Consider the following 20,284-nt stretch of genomic DNA (forward strand, 5'->3'; position numbering starts at 1 on the left):
ACGTGTAACATAACAAAATAAATTGGATAGCTTTTATTTATAGCCTAACCGAGATATTTTATTTATTTAACAAAATGTTTAAAAATGTAAAAAGTATTTCATCCTTGATATTTTCGCAATTTACCATCAAAAGCAACCGCTCTGTCATGGCGCCGGAAAGTAAATAAAATAATAACTATCTGCGAATATTAATATTCATTGTTAATCTACCCATTGCCGTAAAATAAGATTTCATATTTGCGAACAAAAATGTACAAAACAAGGCACAGCCAATATATTTAAGGGGCTTTAACAGAAGAATGCCACAGCATTATAAATACACAAAAAGAAAAAAAAATACAAAATTTATCCAACTACAGTAAACGGGTTTTTCTGAAATTTAAGGAACTTTTCCATTTTTTCGTTAAAGTCGGTTGGACGATGGTCAGGTTCAGTGTAACGCCGTGACATGTTGGTGCCCAGGTAGGTGATCAGCTCACAGTTGGCTTCAAACTGCTCCAATTTCTTCAAATATTTCTTACGAACATAACTGGAGCTTCTGGAGTTGTAAGCTGTAGAGAAAATACAGCTAATAATTTAGTCAACCAATAGTAGCAACTGGGTTAGAGCAATAATTGTTGCTTATCTTGCTTATGGTAGCAACATCAAGCCTCAAACACGCCTCTTTTGAGCTTGCTTATGGTAGCAACATCAAGCCTCAAACACGCCTCTTTTGAGCTTGCTTATGGTAGCAACATCAAGCCTCAAACACGCCTCTTTTGAGCTTGCTTATGGTAGCAACATCAAACCTCAAACACGCCTCTTTTGAGCTTGCTTATGGTAGCAACATCAAGCCTCAAACACGCCTCTTTTGAGCTTGCTTATGGTAGCAACATCAAACCTCAAACACGCCTCTTTTGAGCTTGCTTATGGTAGCAACATCAAGCCTCAAACACGCCTCTTTTGAGCTTGCTTATGGTAGCAACATCAAGCCTCAAACACGCCTCTTTTGAGCTTGAGGTGACTACTGTGGCATGGCGTCAGACTGGTAACTAGAACAGCAGAACTGTGTTTTATACAGAAAAAAGTGTATTCAAACACCTCATGCTCATTCTATATCGTTATGACATGACTTTACCACTCACGTATCACATACCTTTCAAATGACAAGCAACATAGAACAAAGCTGATTTCTTTACTGTAAGGAAAGGAAACTTAGGTTTGAAACATCCCACAGATGTAAGAGCTTTTATAATAGAGGTTGCCGCCATTTGCTCGAGGTATCCAAGCATTGGAAGGTTGATGATGCTAGAATGGTAATTATGACATCATTAGTACCAATAATTTATTCTGTATGGGTGTGGTGCTGATGGGTCAAATGATTTATAATTTAGAGCAGACCCGTTACCCTAACATTCAGACTACTTTATGTAACTTCTTTATCTTATTTATTCTCTGATTAATAAAGTGTAGACCTATAATTCATTAGAATAAACACACAAAACTTACTCCATTGGTTGTTTCTTGGGTGGTAGTTTATCTGGAAGCTTCAAATCACAATATTTCTCAGGCGTTCTCATGAACTTTTCCAATTTATTCTCAGTTGCAAATGCGTAAAGTTTATCCCGATATTCAACGACCAGTTCATTGTTGCCTTCCACTAATGCTTCATATCTGGAAGGTTTACATGGATTTGTGTTTAACTATTGGTGACATTGTATTTAAATTTTACCTGTTTTTAACCATAAGCTATATTTAACTTTAAAATGCATTTAGCTTTAAACTGTATTTAACTATAAACTGTATTGCACTTTAAACTATAAGTAACCTCTTTAAAGTGATGTTTTCTCTGTGTTTTAAATATTCGCTAGTCACCAAAATGCTTCCAAAATCTTTAATTTTTAAACTTTCAGTACAAATACAGGCAAAATAAAATGACGTACCTTAGCTTTCCATCCAAATACGACACAGGGCAATAACCATTGAGTTCTGTTCTCTTTGGGAACATTCGTCTCACTTGATCGTGTTTAAGTTTCTTAGGAAGAAGGTTTAGTGGTGGAAGAAGTTTCATTGCAAGGGGAGGAACAAATTTCTCAGGGTTGGCTGGATTTAAGTGATAAGTGTAAAGTTATATAGTGGAACAAGTTTTACAGATATGAAAAAATTTAAGTGATAAGTGTAAACATATGGTGGAACAAGTTTTACAGATATGAAAAAAAATTAAGTGATAAGTGTAAACATATGGTGGAACAAGTTTTACAGGTATGAAATAGATCTTCTCGCAATTGTTTGCTTAATGCCCTGTAAGGACCAAACTCCTCAACAGCAAGGACATTCAAGGTCAGAAAACAAACATATGTCAGAAAGTATCTTTCATAATTATAATAAACCTGGCAACAACACATATATACAAATTACAGGGTTTGGGAAAAATAATTATAAATGACAATAACTAAAAACGAAACTGTTTTAAACAGAAAAAATGGTATCGTTGGATTCAGCTAAATAATAACTATCTGTGCAACATTTAAACAAATTATTTTTATATACCATTTTTTAAACTTTGAAAAATATACCACCAACCTAAGAAAATCTCCATGTCTTCCTTTGTAGCTGTTTTATAATATTTCGATCGATATTCCACCGCAAACTGAAGGGAATTATTGGAACAATCAACAAGTTCTTCACGTAAGTTAAGACTAACAGGACAATATTCTTTGTAACAACCAAGTCGCTTGCTAAACTCATTTGGGCTGATGCAAAGTTCAAACAGATTCGCTGCTTTTCCTGTGAATTCGTTTTTAGTTTGATTTTTTTTCGAGTCAGATTGAATATTACAAAAAAGATATGTATATTTGTGCTGTTAAGTGTCAACAGTTTGAACAACGGAATAGTGAAGATGTTTTGCCTAAGGACATATACACCCAAAATAGTAGCATCGATGAGCCTTGAACTCAAAATCTATCAGCTATTGGTTGTAGGCAGGCACGCCGCAGCCCCGGTGTATATTTTTTTATTGTATGATGTAGCAAATATTAAGAACAACAAAATATAAAAATTTTAGAATCCCTTTTTTAAATTAAATCTATCACTCAACACTCATTTGCAGTAAGTATTAAGAGTTTCAAAACAACGACTCACCATCTGATATTTTCTCGATGTAGTTTTGAATCTGCAACACTGACAAGAAGGATTCATTCACCACTTCTTTCCATAGTTTCCATTTAGATGTTCTCCCATCCAGTATAACTAAGTTTTGATGTTGCACTGAATACCACTCCCTTACAGCTTCAATATTATCCGCATATGAAACACGCTTCACAAGTGTGATTTTGTCACTGAGGATAAGTATATATTAAATTACAAATTCGAATGAAATGAATGAATGTCATTTATTTATGATCATGTAGTGGGGCAGATTAAGTTGTTATAACATGGGTGTTTTGTTTCATACACCTCATGTCCTTTTTATAAGTTACAACATATGTTACATCCAAAATAACATAGCAGTAACTTATTAGTCAACAATAGGAAAGTGAAACCAGAAGTCAGCACAGATAATTTCGAAACGAGAGTATTATATTAAAAATACCGTTTTTTATTGTGTCTATTTCTCTTCACTGTCTCATGTAGTGTGATTTATATTACTGTATTCGAACAGATTAATCAAATTTCTGGTACGTGAATATAATTATTCCAACCAACCTATCATGAAGTCTGATGGATTTATCTCTTTCGTTTCTATCTTGGTTTGCTCTCTTTAATATTTCAACATCATCAACTTTCAACTCAACGACTTTCACAGGAATTATTCCTCTGTTGTGTAATAGATGAACTTGTTCCTCGGTGTTTGGATATCCATCTAATACGTATCTGTAATGTATAAGATATTATGTTAGAAGCCCATGTTGTAACTGGACAGTGACTATAAGGTGTATGAAAACACCATGTGTGTCTGGTGTATAAGAAGACGCCCATGTTATAACTAGACAGTGAGCATGAGGTGTATGAATACACCATGTTTGTCTGGTGTATAAAAAGACACTCACGTTATAACTTGACAGCGAGCATAAGGTGTATGAATACACCATGTGTGTCTGGTGTATAAGAAGACACCCATGTTATAACTCGACAGTGAGCATGAGGTGTATGGATACACCATGTTTGTCTGGTGTATAAGAAGACACTCACGGTATAACTTGACAGCGAGCATAAGGTGTATGAATACACCATGTGTGTCTGGTGTATAAGAAGACACGAAGACACCCATGTTATAACTCGACAGTGAGCATGAGGTGTATGGATACACCATGTGTGTCTGGTGTATATAAAGACACCCATGTTGTAACTGGACAGTGAGCATGATGTATATGAATACACCATGTATGTCTGGTGTATAAGAAGACACCCATGTTATAACTTGACAGTGAGCATGAGGTGTATGAATATACCATGTGTGCCTGGTGTATAAGAAGACACCAATGTTATAATCTGACAGTGAGCATGAGGTGTATGAATACACCATGTGTGTCTGGTGTATAAGAAGACACCCATGTTATAACTCGACAGCGAGCATGAGGTGTATGAGTATACCATGTGTGTCTGGTGTATAAGAAGACACCAATGTCATAACTTGACAGTGAGCATGAGGTGTATGAATACACTATGTGTGTCAGGTGTATAAGAAGACAGCAGCGTTATAACTTGACAGTGAGCATGAGGTGTATGAATACACCATGTGTATCTGGTGTATAAGAAGACACCCATGTTATAACTCAACAGTGAGCATGAGGTGTATGAATACACCATGTGTGTCTGGTGTATAAGAAGACACCGTTATAACTCGACAGTGAGCATAAGGTATATGAATGTACCATGTGTGTCTAATGTATAAGAAGTAAGAACACACCTATATACCATATAATGCAGTAACGAACAGCACTCACCCCCTAGTTGTACAAGTAGTATTGAGCAGCATAAGTGCAAGAGCTTCCACAGCCAGTACATCAGGAACAATACTTCCAACATGAAGGAACGAAAGAATCTTCTTCGCGAGGACTGAATCACTTTGATTGTCAATCACATTCCTGATAGAATCTCCAATCGAAACACGAAGTGCTCCATATTTTTGAGAAAGTCTTTGAGCCACTTTATATAACACGTCATTGTTAAAACAAAAATATGTTTTTATAAACTATGGACAATAAACTTAGAAGTTGTATCAAAGTTTTATGAGCTATGAGAACAATAACAATAAGCAAGGTCCGGATACTCCCCTTGTCACAGACTAACGTTGGTTGTTGCAACCCAGTGTTTCCTTATTGGCTGTCAAAATTGTCAGCCATACATCAATGAAAAACAAAAGAAGTCAAAGGTACTTATTTAGTTAACTGGTGTGTGCACGGGAAGTATTAAAGTTAAACAGGACACCTCTAATATAATGCCTGTCGCTGCTCAGTACATAAGATAAAAGAGTTACATTCACTTATACTTACACGTTGTTTTTCCAGCCTTAGGTGGACCAATGATAGCAATCTGTATGGGCACCACAGGTTTGGCCGGTGGTTGGTTGAGAACATATTTAAGTGGATTCTCCATGAACTTTTGTCTTGTTTCAATTGAAGATAAGTAGAAGATGTATTGGTTGTATACAAGGGGGTAGGTCGGTGTCTTCATAGATTGTAAGGGTGGGAGAACCTCTTTTGACTCCATAAGCTGGGCAGGAGGGGTAAAAGTCGTTCAATGATCAAGCAAGGATATATTCTATATGAGTAAGGTCCTACAGCGAAGCATGTTAGGGTAGCCTATCTAAGATTTGTGGTAGAATTAGCTCAATACCCCAAACAGATATATGTCTATTCTATGTCGGTGTCTTTACACGTAGGGTGCTACAACTATTAGTGACCACTGGGTTGAAGCAATGTCCGCTAAGTGTCTTGCCAAGGACACATACACCTATCCCTATCAGTATGGAGCATTGAACACGGTATGCTACAGTTAAGATGCAAACCCCTAATCACTAAGCCACTACGCTGAGACAGACAAATTGTAGTTTAAAAATAGCAAACATAAGTCTATATATACTGCAAGAAATAGAAGTCACATGTACCTTCACAGGATCCCATCTGCCAAAAGAACTTGGATGTTTAAATCCCGAATGAATCATTTTATCGGATACTTCAATACTGAGTGGATAAACCCTCTCAAACATGCTACGTCTGTGAGCAACCATGCTTTCAATCTTCTTCTCAATGAAATATCGAACTATGGTTGGTTTCCTGCTTGCTTGAACCTCTAGTCTTGGAATGGCGACTTCTTCAAGTTGTTCCTGTACAACCTGAAACAACATTGCATGTTAACATGAATACACATGTCCTGTTTAAATGCTGCAGTAAATAAATGTAATTTACATATCATTGTGTGAAAGGACATGATAGTTGTTATAAAATATGTATTTTGTTTTAAACACCTCATACCCAATTATAATTATCTATAAATAATTAAGCAAAAGTAAAGTTTATGAACAAAAAAGACCTTGAAGTTAATTTTTTATGATATAAACAACATTAAACCTTCACGCCAACAACCACACTAGACCACCAGGAGCAAGTTTCATTCAAACATTAGTCTGGTGGAGTGGTGGGTGTTGAATTGAGCAAAATCTGTCTTAAATCTCAAGTTGAAATATAAATAACATTAAACCTGTAGCTTGTTGATATCATCATCAAAGTTTTCAGCAAACTCCGATCTCATCCGATCTGCTGCATCATCTTCGTGCTCTTCCTCATCTTCCTCTCCCTCCTCCTCATCCTAATGTGACATCATAGATAGAGTTATTTAATCATTACCAAGAAAATAAAAGTCAAGTTAGTTTTTATTTTATTTTAATACTTTTATTATTACATCCAACACCAGCATATTCACCTCAAACTCCATAGCGAGCGTCTCCTCAATATCATCCTCTTCCTCTTCGTCTTCATCATCTGACCCATCAGCTGTTTTACTTGCTTTCCTTTCCTCCCTCTCGGCCAACAACTGGGCTCGACGAGCTTCCATCTTCTCATTCTGACAAAAAAAAAATAATTCAGTGTTGCCAAAAATTAAATTTAATGAGGTGCTGCCAAAAATTATTTTAATGACCTTTGGGCCAGGCATTCATGATACACATATATTAATGGCACAACGCTGCTACAATTGTGTGCATATGTTTCTTTTGAAATAACAATTGCTTCAACCCAGTGGTCCTGTTGTCTAAAGTATTAACATAACCACCATCAAAGTAACATACACATTACTTGTAAGCGGACACAACGTATGGAACAGAACACCCTTGTTATAAGTTAAAGGACTCTTGTCATACCACGATAAATACAACTTTCACAAACCTTAATTTCCATCTTTTTCTCTTTGATCTTATTCTTCTTTATATTCCTAAGGTCTCTCCTCTTCTTCCACAGCTCCAGTCGAGGCGGGAGCAATCGATCCACCACGTCGTTGTCCTCCACCATCAACATCAAGGCTGCATCAGGGTAGAGTCCGGACTGAGCAAGGAACTGACAATCTTCAGCAGTTCGTGGAAATCCTTCCAGGATGAAACCAGTTGATCTAAAAATGGATTGATTTTCTTTAATGCAAACTTTAATTGGGTTTAAACTTCAATGTTATTAATTAACTGCCATATTATACTGCTTATAGAAGGTCATTGGTCACACCTTTTATTCAATAAGTTTTGTACTTCTGTTTTATTTTAGCATGTTGGTATTATAGCTTCTGCCGTTTAACTGTTACTTCTTGTCTTTTTGCTTTTGTAAACTTAGTTTTACCAATTTAGGTTGGTGATTGAATTATTTTATTTTTATTCCGTGGCTGACAATTTGGACAACCCATTAGTGACCACTGGGTTGGTGCAAATATTGTTAAATATCTTGCGTAAGGATACACACACCGGCAAATGTTACATTTCATTGAATAACAAAGTGTTTACTTGAATGGTTCCTCTCTCCACCACTTTGGAATTATTGTCTCCAAGATCTGTGGCGACAGATCTTCATCATCAACCAAGTAGTTCTTAATGGCATCTTCAATGTCGTTCAGATCAAATGTTTCCTCTTCCTCAGACTTTTCCTAAAAGAGGATTATACACCTTATGCTTGCTGTCGATTTATAGCTTTGGTGGCTTGTTATACACCATACACACATGGTGTATTCATACACCTCATGCTCACTGTCGAGTTATAACATGGGTGACTTCTTATACACCAGACACACATGGTGTATTCATACACCTCATGCTCACTGTCGAGTTATAACATGGATGTCTTCTTATACACCAGACACACATGGTGTATTCATACACCTCATGCTCACTGTCGAGTTATAACAAGGGTGTCTTCTTATACACAAGACATACATGGTGTATTTATACACCTCATGTTCACTGTCAAACCACGTACCTCCTGATCGGACAAAGCTTTCGCGACAGCATCCTCCACACTCACAGACATCTCATTTCTTAACAACCGACTTTCTTCATGGTCAGGTCCAAGTTTGCGACCAGTTTTCGCCAAAATCATTTCCTGATAGGATAAAAAATATATTTATTCGCTTTTGAAAAGTAAAAATAGACAGTTTGGGAGAGAAGGAAATTGCCTATACGGCCATGTAAAACTGGGTTAACCTTATGTTTGAGCACCCAGTTTTACACCTTAAAATACAAGCACACACGCCCACAATGATAACGGCATCGAGGTTTGAATCTGTACCTCCTGTCACCCCTTGGGAAAAATAACCTACCTGTAACTTCTCCCTAAAGGAAATATGGAAGACTCCAAGTTGATCGGCCATCCATCTTCCATGGGAAGTCTTCCCGCATCCCCTGGCTCCCAAGATCAAGATCCTCGGAGGTGGAGGTTGGAGAGGTTCATCTTTCGGCAAATAGTTTATCGTGTTTCCAACGAAAATTTCACGAGATTCGGTTGATTTAAAATAATAAATCTTTTCACGATATTTTGCTGCAATGTCTGGGTTGCCTGGCCACAACACAAATTCGTCCTGAAATAAAGGGAATTTATAACTACAGTACGTGATGGTTTATAAGCCAATAATGTTTAAATTCTCCAATGACTGTGACCCAATTAAGTAAAAAAGAAGTAAACAATAAAGAATACCAACAGGTTCTATACATAAATATATGCATCTCCTTTCAGTCATATTTCTAAATTTCATCAATAGGTTGGGGGAAACACCATCTAAACACCAATTACTTTCAAAGCCACAGGGTCATAATGTTTCGCGTATCCGAAATGTTTCTTCTTATGACTGAGGGCTTCCTCATCCTCTCCTTCCTCCATCTCATCTCCCATCTGCTCCAACTCAGCATTGGCATCTTCTTCTTCCTCATCCAAGTCAACTCCAGAGAAATCCCACGCTTGGTATCGGAACAATGCTGGAGAGTGGGAGGAATTTGTATAAGTTACATGTGTTAAATTAGCTGGCACGAGGTGTATAAAGCAGTACACCTGTGTTTATTGACTGTCGTTTTCCGGCCGCAGGAGGATAAAGCAAGTTACATTATTCATTCATTCAATCTAATTTGATCATAAAGTGTTTTAAGTGGTAACCTTCCCAAATCATGTTTTGCTTTTGCTTGGTATTGGAACAATGCTGAAATGTGGCGGTTGGTTTAAGTGTAAAGTTTGTAGTAAGCTGTATTGACACACCTTCACAACACAGCATCATGTTAAGAATGAATGACCAACTAGATCAAACACCAGACAGAAAATGAAAAAACACCAAGTTCGAACATGAAGGCATAACATGAATTGCGAGTGTTACCACCTAGATAAATAATAAACTAAAACAATGACAACTTAATATAAAGTATCTTGACTAAAGCCCTACAATGAGATCCTAAAATATTTTAAACTAGAATATAAAAACAAACCTTCAATTTTTTCCACGACAAGGCCCAACACAGCTTGTGGAGTTTTATCTTTTATTTCAACCATCAAAGGTTTGACGAAGTTAGATCCGGTTATCGCGCTCTGTAGAAGCCCCCACTCTTTATCATGGTCCTGGATCATATCTCTGAAGGTTTGAAACTCCGGTGCATCATATGATGGAACACCGATATACATTCCTTCAAGTTCTGAGATCTCTGTGTTTAAAGTATTGTGATTAGAACTGGATATTAAATGTAACAACATTTTTAAATTTTTAAACTATTTTGGTTGTGTTTTTTATTTTAACTAGAATACACAGGAACAAGTACCATAAGTACAATGAATATTTTAATTTACAGAAATAACACTTTGGTATTTGCAGGACATTTTAAACCTTAGTTGCATTAACAGCTCTGTTCTTTAAAAATCCAGCCTTTCCTGTGAGAATGTGAGATGTATTTCTATACTAGTTGTAGGTGCAACCATAAATGCATGAATTCAACATATTGCAAGGCACAATAATCGCTATAATCTCAACCAGAAGATACAGGATTCAAAGCTTAAAGGAGACACCATTGTGGATACATGTGGCCACTATTCAGCTGTCTAGTCTTGCATTAGAAAAAATGATAACCCACAAAATTACATATGCGGTAACTCGTAAGTGGGTACAGAACATCCACATAACGACTGTTGATGCCGTGGTACAAGAAGATAGTTGTTTACATAAGAATTCTTTAGGTTAGTATAATTAATACCTTTATGAATCTTAGCAAGTCTTGTTGGATCATAGTTACTTGTGGTACTTGTGACGTCATTATCCATTGAGTCTGTAACAATCAAACAATATACTCATGGTATGTTAGATTATTTTCTAACATACCAATTTTAAAAAAAGCATACCCTGGTAATGCCATACCATATGCCAAAGGAAACACCGGGCTCTTTAAGATCACAAACAAAAAATTGCCACAAGATCTGTTTCAGACTTATAGTACCTTTATTGGCGCCATGGCTAAGTGGTTAGCCATGCGAGGATAATGCAAGTTACATTCATTAACTCAACCCTGCATTCAGTACACCAAGAAGCAACATAATATGCATGAACCTTTATGCTATCAAACACAACTTAAACCTGTGTCTTGTTTAGAAGTCTCATCATCTTCAGGAATCCTCTCAACAATTTTACTTATTTTCGGCCTCTCTGCTTCTTCTTTCAACCTCCTTTGCTCTTCTTCCTCTTCCTGGATTGGGTATTTAAATTTAAGATAAATTAAGATAAGAAAAAATAAACCAAATTTAGAAATAAAAAAATCAAGTTTTAATATCAAATTTAGATAGGAAAAACACCGCTGCAGCACAGTAGTAGTGGAAGCTTTTTTATAATGCTAGCTACAACAATTAGTAAATTGAAATGCTTACCTGAAGTGATTGTCTCTTCTCTCCTACAAGTCTTGTACGGAACTGCTGAGTTATTTCATCTTTATGTGCATCGTAATATCTGTAGGTACCAAGATACCGATTAGAATATATTTTAAGGTATAAACAAAAGATAAGTTACTGAACAAAAACAAAATGGTAAAAAAGCAATCAACTACAAACACAACACCAAGCCCTCAAACTTGAGCCCACCTCTGCCTGATAACTTCGTTGTTTGGAGTTTTATCAACAAGGAAGACAACTTCATCAGGGAGAAGTTCCGCCTCTACCATCGCTGCCCATTGTTCCTTGTTCTCTGGGAAGTTGTCCAACACCCAACCTCCGTTCCTGGTAGGAGGAAGAGCAAAGGATAATCACTGATTTATCTTAACGTAGCAGGGAAGTTTAGAAGTTATTGCATGGGTGTTCCGTTTTACACACTTGGTGCTCACTTACGAGTTACCGCGTATGCAACTTTATTGGTTATTGTTTTTTCTGTATGGCTAAATACTTTTCTATATGGCTAAAGTCCACTAAATGTCGTGCCGAAGGATACATGCGACATTAATTGTATTGTAGTATTGAGCATCGAACCCGGTATAAGTCAGTTACCATGATGCAAGCGCCTAACCACGGCTACGGGCAGGACATTAAACGATAAATGTCTTGACAAACACGATTGTGCATGTAACAAATGTTAACAAGTACTTTATTTAAATTACTTTGCGGAATCCGGATCTTCGTCAAGCCTCGTTTTTATCATTTGATCGACAGCATCTTTAAGCACAGACACATATTCTTCAGCAGGTAGATTAATAACGTGTTTCTCAGCCTTTTCTACTGCTTGTTGCACCAACAGTTTCACCTGAAATAAGTTTAGTAACATAGTTTATTAAATAAACATATTTATTTTAGTTTCATTATTATACAGTAAATATTATAAAATGTTTATTATTAAAAGAATATTATGTAAAAAAAATTAAATTGCAAGAACATTATTGTCAACTGCATGCAAAGGCTGACCATTTGAACAAATTAATAAGTGTAATTTTGTGGCTGAAAAAGGGACCACTGGATTAAAGCAATTGCTGTTAAGTATTTTGCCACAAAGTACGCCCATCATGGTACCAGCATTAACCCTTTAACTCTTAACCATTGTGACACGGTGCAAACAACCGTACCTCCTCATGATCTGGAGTAACAACTGGCACGGGGCTTGTGGCGTCTCGGTTGTCGTAACTTTCCTCAGTTGGAAGCAAACTTGTGGCCGCGCTTTCGGTTGGTTCCGATGATTCATCCGCTGTTTATGTAATTAATTGAAACCGAGCATGAGGTATATGAACACATATTTATAACCATAATAGCTGCCTATTGGTAGGGATAGGTAGCTTCTTATCCCTGTGCAACAATTTTGGTTATAATGTTGACTGATTAACACAGTGCAGAAACACAAGCCCAGGTCTATACACCATGTTACCCCAGGTTTGGGCCTATAATAACCATATTAGGTATAACATGATGTATAAGAAGACACTCATGTAACAAATCGACAGTGAGCATGAGGTGTATGAATACACCATATGTGTCTGATGTATAAGAAGATGCCATGTTATAACTCAACAGTGAGCATGAGGTATGAATACACCATGTGTGTCTGATGTATAAGAAGACACCCATATTATAACTTGACAGTGAGCATGAGGTGTATGAATACACCATGTGTGTCTGGTGTATAAGAAGACACCCTTGTTATAACTCAACAGTGAGCATGAGGTGTATGAATACACCATGTGTGTCTGGTGTATAAGAAGATGCCATGTTATAACTCGACAGTGAGCATGAGGTTCACCTTGTTTATCCTCAGCATCCACCTCAGGTTGACCACTTTGAGCCAACCTTTCATTTTCTTTCCTTCTCAACTCAGCTCTCTCCACAGCTTCTTGTTCAAGTTTGTTTTGAACCAGCAACAAGGCTGACTCTAACGCTTCCTGTGCAAGCATATTTATATATTGTATATATAGGATAACAAATATTAAATGATAAAAACACATTAAAGAGTAAAAGCTTACTCATTATGTGCATAAAACATGGATTTTCTGGTCAGTTTAGTAAAGACCGAAACATTTGAGATGAAAATCGTATCATACATATGAGCAGTCATGATTGTATTGAAACTGGAACCCAGTATTCTAAAGTTACAATGAAAAAGTTCAACCCCTAAGCCATGGTCTCGAAAACTTATAATCCCTTACTGCTAGCCTTCCTATGTAAATAAACAGCACAAAAATGTGACTTACAGATCGTGCTTTTTCTACAATTGTCTTTCTTGCTGCTTTAAATTTATCTTTCATTAGTTCATTCATGTCAAACACAGATGCCTGTAGATAATGTGTTTTGTTATAAATGTAACTATGACAAAATAAAGGGAAAACGCAAGGCAAGATTACAAATAGTTTTTATGCAAATATATAATAAATGAGTGAAACAATGGTAGCAGTGTTAAGCCTAAAGTTGGGATTCTCTAGTTATTAGGTGAATACCATAAATATAAACATTGCTAAAATGCAGTAAGATTCATAGCTGTGGCCCTGTTTGTTTGTATGGACACATCTAACAGCACGGTTAAATTCCCTTTAGACTTAAAACTGGGATGCTGAAACAAACAGTACATATAACATAACACACACATATGATAGATATACCACACACCTTATAGTGATTAGCAATATCCTGAGCCACAGCGGTTTTTCCAGACAGTGGAGCGCCCAACACGGATATCTTGCATGGAGCAGCAGGCATCGGAGGGAGCAAATATGGCCGCGGGTTCTTTAGAAACTTGGTCATTGCTTCAGGAGACGATAATATGTACATCTTGTCTAGGAAGCTTACAGCAAGGTCTGGTTTGCCCTGTAGGTGAAAGAAATCATGCATGAAACAGAACATTTACTATATCCCCGTTGACAAGTGTTTCGCCAACAAAAATTTAGAAAACAAATTTTCTTATAATAAATTTTGGTTGAAAATGAAATCAAAAAGTTAAAAAAAATTGTGGTGGAATTTTGTAAAAATAACAAATCAGGAAAAACTGAATGTATTTAATATGACATACTGTATATACCAACCTTGGATGACAGGGTTTCTGCACTGCACTAATCAATAAACATTACAACCAATATTGTAAAATAGATTCACAGAGTTGTGTGTATAACTATCCCTGCCAGTGCTGCCACCCATATGTTTATAAAAGTTTGGCGCATATGGTAATATATAAGTCTACGAAATACATTTCTAAATATAGTAATTATTGATTACAATTACAAATAACAAAAATGTTGCGTTATTTTTAAAATCTGAATAAAATGATAACGGATACAGAAGAACATGGTATAAATATATACAAAAATACTAAAAGCATCATTTTTTATGAATTAAGACATTTATTTTTGAACGTAACTGTTTTAATGTGCGTAAAAACAAAAAAGTACATAGTGTTTTGCCATTGTTCTGATTTTAATGTTATATCAACCAACTCCAATCCACCTGCAGTATATTCCCTTCTTTCAAAGCAACAGGACACGTCCTTCCCCACTTAGAACGTCGCCACCGATATCTTGGTGCGGGGTTCTGATAAGCAGCTAATGTTCGAAGCAATTCCTCCTGCAATTCAACAAATAATAAATGGATGTAATTCAATTTATCTTTGCGTGGCCGAAAACAACAGTCATTATAACAAGAGTGTTCATTCACCTCGTGCCAGCTTTTGAGTTACCATGTATGTTACTTCGTGAGTGATTATTTTTTGGATTTTTTTTATGTATGGCTGATAATTTGGACAACCCATTAGTGACCACCCAATTGCTGTTAAGTGTCTTGCCCAAGGACACATACGCCCACAATGGTAGGGCGGACAAGCCTTAAACCCCTTACTCTGGGCTTGAGGCAGGCATTTACCACTGACCCCTGACACCTTTTTAACATGAACCACATACGCCCAATTAAAAGTGGATGTCTTTCTTTATATAAGCAAGACCAAGTTAATATTAAGTTATTAACAGCAAGAACACTCAACTGTTTCAATTTCATCCGGCAATTCTTCCTCATCCGGGTTTTGCAACCTTGATGGAACAGCAGGTCTGTGTATGTTGTAACAATCCAGCTTTGTTACCAATTGTTGAAACAAACCTTGGACCGAACTTTTCCCATCGAGTTCGATCAAAAATTGTTGGTCATGGTCGGCCATGTATTCCTGTGAACAAATGTTTTTCATAAATGTGTATAATGCAATGAATGGATAATTTGAGAGCTTCAAGGAGTCCACAACCTCTAAGTGCTTGAGTTTGGGTAATTTTAAAGTAAATTCACAAATGCAGCTTCACCCCATCCACTGGGAGAGCTGCCTCTACGTGCTTGAACTCAAAATTCCAAAAAATTATTATAAATCCAACATAAACTTACTTCCAATGGAATCAAGGCTACATTTTTAAAGAGGGAATTAGTTTCTTCTATTGTAGTTGCTTGATTCTCAGGTATGTTCACCAACCTTGCCTTGGTGTCTTTGTCCATCTCAATAAACTCAGGAATAATACCCTGTGAGTTCGAAGAGTTTAAACAACTTAGTTTTTAATGTTCAGATTTTTTCAAAGTCCTGTGTGCGTTGGTAAAATAGAGTTACACTCATAGTTATCAAACGTAGGAAACCTCATTGATTAATGTAGTGAATGCAATATACTTTGGCTTTGATTGTTTGTATAGACACCTAACAGCAGGCTAAAAACTGTTTTAGACTTAAAACTGTGATGCTATAACTTGGGAGAACATGTTGCTTTTATCAGCACTGCATTAATCAGTGAACATTAAAACCTATATTTGTTTCGCATAAATATGCAACTAACAATCCCTGCATCCTCTACACTGATAAAAGTTTGGGGCCTACTGTCCTTTTGCAATACTGAATTTATTGGTTAGTTATAACACTTCAGCCATTATTTACACCCAACATCCACAATCTTTGACTCAAACCTGATCTTCATCTTCTTCCTTCTCTTCTTCATCTTCCTCTTCCTCAGGATCATCCTTAGGCATCTTGGGAGGTTGGGAAGTCATATCCCACATATTCCTCCCATAACAATCTCCGGTGAGAGAATCAACCTTTGTTCCTTCTCTTCGGATGAACAAGTCTTCATCCGGGATCTGGAACAAAAGATATTCAGTCAATAAGTAGAGAGACACAACAAACAAGGCACAGCAAACAATAAATAAGAGAAAACAAACCAACCTTCCTTTAAAAGTGCAAGCCTACTAAGAGGATATGAGTTTGAGGCTCGATGCTGCTACCATTATGAACGTATGTGTTCTAAAGCAAGACACCTAAAGATAATTTTAACAACAGTCTTTATACCACAGGTGTTCTGCTTTACACACCTCGTACTCTCTTATGAGTTGCCACATATGTAACTTTTTTTTAGACAACTAATAATGGGTGACTTGGTTTAAGCAATTTTCGTTAATTATCTTTCCCAAGGAGTAAGGACACACATTGGTAGCAGCATAGAGTTCTGTTTTCCAACGAGGCAGGCGCGGTTAGCACTGACTATGTTGCTAGACTAATGATATCCATTTAAAATATACCAGCGAATATTCTACTTGACCACCCATTTATAGTTTCCATATTACAACTCGTACTTAGTTTCCTACCTTGATATTTATAACGATATCTGGCTTCAACTTCCAACTTTGTATTTGATCAATTTGTTCTTGAATTGAAAGAAAGTTGTCATCAACTATGGGCAACCCATCCAATATATATCCATAATGGGCAACTTCTGGAGATATAACTTTTTCCCTGTTACAGAAAATTAAACAATATTTATATAGTACATTCGTTATACAATTACGAATAATGCTTTCTTATATTTTCTCATAATTTAATATTTTTTCTTACGAATTTTTTTAACAAAAATTTAAACCATACTTTACAGCTACACTGTGCAAATAAATGAAAATATTTTCTATTTATCTTAACACCAGGAGAAAACTTTTGAAGCTAAAACACCGATGCCCTATTTCGTATACACCAGCTTGCTTATAAATACCGTACATACATAAAACTTGGTTTGAATTTGTTTTGTATTAATAACTAAATTGAAGAACCATTATATACATAAATATATAAGTTTTTTTATTATTTTTAACACTAAACCCACTAAACATTTTATTCTTATATATTTCACCTGATAAGTTCAAAAACAAATTCATTCGTCAGACATTCTCCGTTGAGTAAAACTTGGTTCATTTTTTCCCCAATAGCAGTTGCAAGTTCGACTTCCCTTGTTATAATGTCAGTGGCTGTATGGGATAAAATACTTGTTAATTACAATTTTTTCAGTATAAGTAACAATTTAGTATTTCAACAAAACTTTCTGCATTTTAAAATTAAACTTTTCATTTTAATTAAGTGTAGCTATATTTTAGGAAAAAGCAAAACATAAGTATGGAATGTTTAACACTAATTATGTGGTAAATATACCAGTTTCGTTTAGATAGGATTGTTACAACATTACACTAAGTCTAACTACATAAACATCACATTTTCGATTTATAAATCAATTTTTACCATGAATAAATTCACATCTCCAATATTGTGACAGTTTTCGCGCCAATGTTGTTCTGCCACTTCCCTGGATGAAAATATTAATGTAAAATATGGCAGTTGTGCGAATCTACAGAATATCATATGGCAGTTCCTGATCAAATCTCTTGCGTGCGATGTAATTATTTTTCGCATGCGTTCGGACAAAGTCAATATAACATGGATGTTCTGTTTCATACACCTCATGCCAGCTTACGAGCTACCAAGAATTTAATATGTGGGTAATTGTTTTTTGTTATTTTTGTTTTTGTGTATGGCTAACAATTTAGACAACTCATTAGTAACCACAATTTTAATCAAGTGTTTTGGCCAGGACACATACACCAATAATGATACCGGAAGAGCCTCGAACCCATAATTTTTGGGCATGTGCGCTTTAACCAGCTAAAGAAATACACTGGATAAAATAAATAAGGAAACTAATTGAGGAATTACCTAAAAAAAAATATTGAAAGAGAAATGAAAGTGCTAGGGATGAATCTTCCCTCAATAAAAACACAGAGTATACCCCTATATATGATGCATTGCTTAATTAATATTGCTAAAAACACAGTTCTCCAGTATCAAATTCAGTTTATCTAAAAAAAAATAGTTCTTCATAATAAAATTTTGCATCAAATGAAATAATGTAAATAGGTTAAAATGTTTAACAAATGTTTGGTTACTTACTGGTTTTCCAATTATAAGAAAGCATGTTGGTTTTGACTTAAGAAAGTTGAGTTCCGTCACATCTTCGTCGTAAGGATCCCCACATGTCTCGGGGACCTTACTAGACATACTGATCCAAGTAAATAGCCACTGTTTCGTTTCTGCTTGCAGATTTACTTGTGTTGTTTGAAGACGCTCGACTACAAATTGTAAGAAATGAAAATAAAGTTGCTGTAGTAGTTGCTATGCAACGTTAAACTCTAGGGCGCCACCTATGTGGTAAAATGTTTTCGGGGTGGAGAAAATCTGTTTAACGAATGTATGTAACTTATTTATCATCGCATAACGGGGCAACGAAAGACGGGTTTTAGGCTTCTGTTTTATTATGTGCCTACAGGTTACCGCATATATGTAACTTAGGTAATATCTTTTTTTGAAAACTTATGGCTGACACTTTAAACAACCTATAAGCAAAAAGATTAAACCATACCTCTTCATGGTGTTATGCTTTGGGTTGGAGGTTTAAGTCGAGCTTTGAGTCGGTCCCAGCAGAGCCTCCAACTAAAAAAACTCTGAGCCAGAGGCATGTGTTCTACAACCACTTCGCCACAGCGTCGGAAGTGACAGCATCAACGTTGGAATATTAACGTTAAAAGAAGGTGCTCACGACTGTGGAAATGACGTTATTGCCAATCTCTCTTTAAGATTTATCGCTCAACGCACATATGGCCGGAAGATACGCTCAAAATTACTGCCTATCAATTCGCTGTTACAATGCGTTTTAGACCAGATAGATTGGTTTTCTTTTTCGTTATGGTGAGCTTTTGTATAAACAGTAGTTTTAGGAAATATTTTTAAATAGATGAAAAAGGTATATGCATTAATTCTTTGTTTGGTAATGCTTTCCTATTTGGTTATAATGGTGCGGTAATCGTAGAAGGAAGAGGGTAAGTTAAAGGGCCTAAACACACCCCAAATGTACTTCGCTTTAATCGATAGAGTGTGTTTTTCTAATTCCAACGACACCTTACTTGTTTTAATCGGTTCTGTATAACCAAAGATATTCCAGCTCAAACACCGTGAAATTCAAAAAACTGATTTGAAAGTTGCGTGGCGAAAAAAATTGAGAAGTGTACTACACACGTGACAAACACGTCACAAAATTGTTGAAGCGTGGCCGCTCTCATTCAGAAAGGCGAGAGGCAGTGTTTTCAGCGAAAAACGAGAGAACAAATAAAACGCAAAAAAGCACAAAAAAACGCAGGTTTCGCTTTTACGAATGAATCAGTCACGTGACTAGTACGTTCCTACGTCACAATCACGGAGCTCGTAGTAAAAAAAAGATAGCGCTAGAGATCACTGTTTGAGGACGAATATCTCCGCCTATACTGGACCAATTTTAATAAGCAAAGTATTTTTGGAATCAATAAAACGGTCGCTTTATGAATTTACCATAAAAAATAAAAGTGACGTGGGGTGTGTTTAGGCCCTTTAAACTAAACAACTAAAAACGTAATTGAAGGTCCTAACGGAAACCTCTAATACTGTTTAGTTTACAGGGGGTACGATCAGTGGCGTATCCTCGACCCCGCGAACCCGGCAGCCGCGGGGAGGCCTAATTAGGGTCCCACTATAATACCCGATAGAA

General features: G+C 36.3%; 1 protein-coding gene across 2 annotated transcripts; it reads right to left on the reverse strand.

The window, feature by feature from the left end:
- Positions 1-18: 18 nt before the first annotated feature.
- On the reverse strand, positions 19-18,888 carry LOC149726295 (adenylate kinase 9-like). 2 transcript variants are annotated; one of them, XM_089889919.1, is made up of 35 exons: positions 18,658-18,888; positions 17,953-18,016; positions 17,570-17,684; positions 17,034-17,181; positions 16,359-16,529; positions 15,795-15,926; positions 15,409-15,585; positions 14,880-14,996; positions 14,049-14,246; positions 13,637-13,717; positions 13,189-13,327; positions 12,521-12,639; positions 12,062-12,204; positions 11,553-11,687; positions 11,343-11,421; positions 11,056-11,164; positions 10,679-10,750; positions 9,923-10,135; positions 9,243-9,424; positions 8,773-9,030; positions 8,433-8,555; positions 7,964-8,103; positions 7,365-7,584; positions 6,904-7,044; positions 6,682-6,789; positions 6,089-6,316; positions 5,475-5,694; positions 4,926-5,127; positions 3,685-3,852; positions 3,121-3,317; positions 2,563-2,766; positions 1,923-2,082; positions 1,489-1,653; positions 1,136-1,287; positions 19-551 (listed from the first exon to the last, which is right to left on the reverse strand). In XM_089889919.1, the coding sequence occupies exons 1-35, from the start codon at positions 18,763-18,765 to the stop codon at positions 346-348; spliced, it is 5,394 nt and encodes a 1,797-aa protein (XP_089746045.1). In that variant the 5' UTR covers positions 18,766-18,888; the 3' UTR covers positions 19-345. The 2 variants fall into 2 exon arrangements, with proteins under 2 accessions (XP_089746045.1, XP_089746046.1); XM_089889920.1 differs by lacking the exon at positions 10,679-10,750.
- Positions 18,889-20,284: the final 1,396 nt, after the last annotated feature.

The sequence above is a fragment of the Ciona robusta genome, chromosome 12 (genome assembly GCF_009617815.1).
Source record: "Ciona robusta chromosome 12, ASM961781v2".
NCBI lineage: Eukaryota > Metazoa > Chordata > Ascidiacea > Phlebobranchia > Cionidae > Ciona > Ciona robusta.

Bases quoted from the DNA above. Each gene is read 5' to 3' on its own strand.
- LOC149726295 (XM_089889919.1), bottom strand. From the start codon at position 18,765: ATGTCTAGTAAGGTCCCCGAGACATGTGGGGATCCTTACGACGAAGAT. The intron at 11,422-11,552 runs GTGGGCTCAAGT...TGGTACCTACAG, and splicing joins AACGAAGTTATCAGGCAGAG to ATATTACGATGCACATAAAG. The intron at 5,128-5,474 runs GTAAGTATAAGT...TGTTATATAAAG, and splicing joins TAAGGCTGGAAAAACAACGT to TGGCTCAAAGACTTTCTCAA.